The sequence below is a fragment of the Borostomias antarcticus genome (genome assembly GCF_949987555.1).
Source record: "Borostomias antarcticus genome assembly, chromosome: 1".
NCBI lineage: Eukaryota > Metazoa > Chordata > Actinopteri > Stomiiformes > Stomiidae > Borostomias > Borostomias antarcticus.
The window spans coordinates 45,750,108-45,755,107 of record NC_140234.1 but is presented as its reverse complement, the minus strand read 5'-3'; the positions used below and the strand labels follow the sequence as shown (position 1 = coordinate 45,755,107).

The 5,000-nt window shown below is 45.0% G+C and overlaps 1 protein-coding gene across 1 annotated transcript in view; it reads left to right on the top strand.

The window, feature by feature from the left end:
• Positions 1–4,305, top strand: part of LOC311313947 (calpain-5-like) — a 21,291-nt gene extending 16,986 nt beyond the window's left edge. The window contains exons 10-13 of the mRNA XM_084444205.1: positions 1–113; positions 771–892; positions 1,671–1,807; positions 2,027–4,305. The exon at positions 1–113 is cut by the window's left edge and continues 84 nt beyond it. Coding sequence (XP_084300331.1) covers positions 1–113; positions 771–892; positions 1,671–1,807; positions 2,027–2,209 — 555 coding nt within the window. The 3' untranslated portion in view covers positions 2,210–4,305. The remainder of the gene's footprint in view (positions 114–770; positions 893–1,670; positions 1,808–2,026) is intronic.
• The last annotated feature ends 695 nt before the right edge of the window (positions 4,306–5,000 follow it).

Below are 5,000 nucleotides of genomic sequence, written 5' to 3'. Positions count from 1 at the left end.
CTCCGCATCGACCTCAAGGAGGGCCGCTACGTCATACTCCCAACGACCTTTGACTCTGGTCTGGAGGGAGAGTTCCTGCTGCGCATCTTCACTGACACCCCGTCCGACTGCAAGTACGGAGGCCTCACACACACACACACACACACACACACACAGACACACACGCACATGCTCACGCCACACAAAGTGTAAACCCTTCCTTATACACACACATACAGTATATCGCCCCTCGCCCCCAAATACACACACACACATGCCCACACCACACACAGTATAAACCCTTCCTTATACACAGACACATTTTCTCGTTACCTTATTGATTTGAAAGGTAACAAGGAAATGTTCACAAGAAAACTTAAAGTACATCTCAATATGTGGGATTGAAATATGTTGGTTTAATTGGGACCTTGTTGTAGGACTGATAATGAATTATTTTTGTGTTGGTATTGATGCTGTGAACGAGTGAGGGGTGGTTCCTCCATTGATAAAGGAATTAGAGTTTTAAGTGAATTGATGAATGAATTAGAGTTTTAATTAATTGCTAACTTGTTAATTTTTATTGTATTTTAGTTTGTGTTTGTATGTATGTATATTTGTATGATTTGTATGTTTGTTTGTGTTATATGTGGACCCCAGGAAGAATAGCCGTCACATTGGGTGATAGCTAATGGGGATCCGGAATAAACATTAAACATTAAACACGTACAGTATAGCCCCCTCCCCCAAACACTCACACACACACGCTCAACCTCTCCTGTCTGTGTCCTCAGGGAGCTGACTGTGGACGAGCCCCCGCAGACGTGCTGGTCGGGGCTGTGTGGGTTCCCCTCCCTGGTCACCCAGGTCCACGTGCTGCAGGCAGACGGCCTGGCGGGGCAGGACTCAGACGGGGGTCAGCTAAGCTAGAAACTTCTAAAGGGACATTCCACTGTTTAGATTCATGCTGTCAAATTGTTAGTCAATGTATAGCTGTTAATTAGATGATATAACAGCTTTGTGATTACAATAAAAAAACACATACAAAATAGGAATATGATACAACAAAACAACATAAAATCAAGTACAAACATTTCAGTGAATTTCCCTGTAACATATGATCCAGTACATCAACTAGCATTGAAAACCTTTATTTATACTACATTGGGAAAAAAAACTAGGACCACGTCTATATTCTCCACAAATACATCCTTCCTTCCTCCCCACATAGGAAAATCACTGATCTAACACGGCTAGAGATTCACCTCAGGGATTATCACTTATCTGACAACACTAGGAATTCACCTGAGATGACCTGAAGGAAGGGAGTAAGGAGAGGAGGGCTGGTTTGAGAGTTGAAGCGGGGCCTGGTTCTGAGGCCTGGTTCTGCAGTGCGCTCCAGTGTGCACGGGATGACCCTGATGTCCCATAGTCTTCTCACGCCACCTTGTGGCTGCCTTTGGGAGCACCGGGAGGAGATGAATGTTTAAAATCATTTCTATTTAAGTTTTCACAGTCTACTCGATGAAAGTGCTGTATAAAGGTGTTGGTGTGTGTGTAAAGTTGTTTGTGTGTGTGTGTGTGTGTGTGTGTGTGTGTGTGTGTGTGTGTGTGTGTGTGTGTGTGTGTATGTGTGTGTGTGTGTGTGTGTGTGTGTGTGTGTGTGTGTTTGTGTGTGTGTGTTTGTGTTTCAGCGTCAGACCCGTACGTAATCATTAGGTGTGAGGGGGAGAAGGTTCGCTCTCCGGTCCACAAAGACACCCGCAGCCCCGTCTTTGACACCAAAGGACTATTCTACAGAAAGAAAGCACAACAGAGCATCCAAGTAGAGGTGTGTTATTTGTGTGTGTGTGTGTGTGTGTGTGTGTGTGTGTGTGTGTGTGTGTGTGTGTGTGCGTGCGTGCGTGCGTGCGTGCGTGCGTGCGTGCGTGCGTGCGTGCGTGCGTGTGTGTGATGCTATACTGACTGAACTCTACCTCTCCCCTCCGGCCTCTCTCAATTCTCTCTCTCTCTCTCTCTCTCTCTCTCTCTCTCTCTCTCTCTCTCTCAGATCTATAACAGGAATGTGCTGATGGACTCCTTCCTGGGTCAAGTGACCCTGACCCCTGACCCCAGTGCTCCCCCGCAGCAGCACACGCTGCACCTGAGGGACAAGGGCAATCGCCAGGACAACGACCTGCCCGGCACAGTCACCGTCTCTCTGATGACCAGCAATGTTCTCACCAACATCTGAACCACATTCACACACATATGCTCTTAAACCCACACATACCTATATCAATTGAGCAGTAACTTATGTATGTGAACTGCTCTGGTAACTCCTCAACTTTAACCTTTAACTCCTCCTGCTCTCACGTCTCCCTCTCCAGTGCCTGGATTGGATATGCCATTATCCAATAAGAGAGCAGAGATGGTAATACCAGTATCTGAGTATGTGATTGGTCTGAAGTGCCTATATGTGTATAGAACACCTCTTTTATCTCTGTGAAGTAAATACATGTAAGTACATATCTTTACACTGTGCATTTTAACTTTGCATGTAAGCAGTATACATCCTCATTATACCAGGAACTATCTACATTACATACTAGAATTGCTTTGCCAAAGGTCTGACTATAGATAGTAACTAATTCCTTTCAGACATATCTGTTAGTGGGACCAAAGATTTCAGTAGCCATAGCCTACCTTGCACAGTTTCAGAGACATGCCATCCATAATCTGTCCAAAACACGGATAGATTTCTATCCTGACACTCAGACTGAATTGCCATTTCGTGCCACTTCATTATTCAGTCTGAACAGGCTCCCATTGCAGCCATTTTCCTAGATGGGTGTTGCCAAAGGAGTCCTCAGCGATTGGTTCATCCCCTAACCAATCACTTTACACAGTTTAATTCTCTCATCACATTCAAAGGACGCAGATTGGCCTGGTTGGAATTCCAACCGAAAAATCACTCTGGACGAGAGCCTTTCCAGACGCTGAATTGCATTTCGAAAATGAAAGTGGGCGTGCGATTCAGGGGCTGGAGCCAGGCTATTTCAGGGCCGGTGAAAGAAACTGTCAGTGACGTAACACTTGTGGTGTAATACCTGTCTTCACCATAGAGGGGCAGCAGATACATGTTTAACCTCAGGACCAGAGAGGCCTTGCTTCAGCTACTGAGACGCTTACCGCTCTTTTAGTTTACTAAACGTGATTTGTTTACCCTGTGATTTACAGTGTAGTTGCATCATAAGACAAAGGCATCGTTATGTATATTCACTTTTAGACTAGTATAATCTTGCATGCAGCAGATTTGTTGTGTACATATCAAATCTTTTTAAGACTTAATGCATCCTATTGCCATTCGTAGTTTATTTTACATCTCCTTCCGTCTTCCTAGACTCTAGAATCAGCCTACCATCAATATTGTTGATGGTATTTTAGTTTTAGATGGTATAGTTGTGTAGTAATATGCAATGTAGTGAAGATCCACTCAGAGACTAATGCACTCATATTTAACTATGACATTGTGAGTGAGCAGGTTTTGAGTTGAGTCTGCACAGTTCTAGTGTTGGGACAGGCTCTATTCCCTGGCACACAAGGGTAGGTACAGAGGAGATGAAGTTAGAGTTTCACACCAAAACTGCAGTTCTCTCAGCTAGACTCTCTACTAAACTCAGCATTCTCTCTCTCTCTCTTTCTCTCTCTCTCTCTCTCTCTCTCTCTCTCTCTCTCTCTTTTCACTCCTCTCTTTCTTCCTTCAGCTCTCCCCTTCGAGTTCTCCCCTTCCCTCCCATACAGTATCTCTGTTCTGACCCTCAGTCTTAAAGGTGCAGTATGTGGTTTAGCTCAGAAGCACTTTTTGTTATATTTTTTGCAATTCTCATTACATCCCGACAGCAGTCAATAAATACAGTGCTCTGACACTAAAATGGGATAAATCCATAATCTGTGGACGTCACAGGACTCTCCACTCCACTCTCCAATCACTTAGAGTTGGCAACTTGAAATGATTGGTTGGCTTACCTGCCTGTCAACCTATCTACCTGCCTAGCGAATGTCATTTGTTTTCCGCCAGTTTGGAGGAGTGGCTTTGGAGGGAGAAATCATAAACTGCATACTGTATCTTAAACTCTGTGTATTGAGGCAGAGGTTTACAGTGCAAGTATTCAAATCCACACTACCACGCTAGCCAAACTTTGTGAGGGGAAAAGATGAAACCACCTCACTCTGATATTCAACTGTATAAGGTTTACATGTCTCCAATGTTGCAAATGCTGTGTTGTGAAGAGGCTTTATTCTGTATCCTGTCTTCATTGATAATGTTTATAGTATTAAACATGACTGAAAAACAGAGCCATTGTGTTTTATCATATAGCAATTGTGTCTGTCTCTCATTTTTGTATGCGTCTTAACTGTGTTTTATTGAGTTCTATATTATCTGTGTGCATATACATGTGTGTCACTAAGCTCTATATCATTGTTGTGTGTGTGTGTGTGTGTGTGTGTGTGTGTGTGTGTGTGTGTGTGTGTGTGTGTGTGTGTGTGTGTGTGTGTGTGTGTGCGTGCCACTCTTCAGCATGTAGATGGAATAGCACTCAAGTGCCCATTTTGTCTCCTGCTGTGAGTCAGTGAGACGTGACAGCGGGATCAATCAGCCCCTCTCACAATGACAACCATGACCTTTTATCACTGCACCACCATTTCGCGGGGAACAGGTCCAGTGTGTGGGGGGGGGGGACAGGTCCAGTGTGTGTGTGGGGGGGGGGGGACAGGTCCAGTGTGTGTGTGTGGGGGGGGGAGACAGGTCCAGTGTGTGTGTGTGTGGGGGGGGGGACAGGTCCAGTGTGTGTGTGTGTGTGTGTGGGGGGGGGGGGGGACAGGTCCAGTGTGTGTGTGTGGGGGGGGGGGAGACAGGTCCAGTGTGTGTGTGTGTGTCTTTGTCTTTTTTTGGTAGGGTTTTCTTTGATTATAGGTTTTGAATGGAGTTTGTGTGTTTTTCTGAGTGCATGTAGAGTACTGTGTGTGTCTAGGCATGTCAG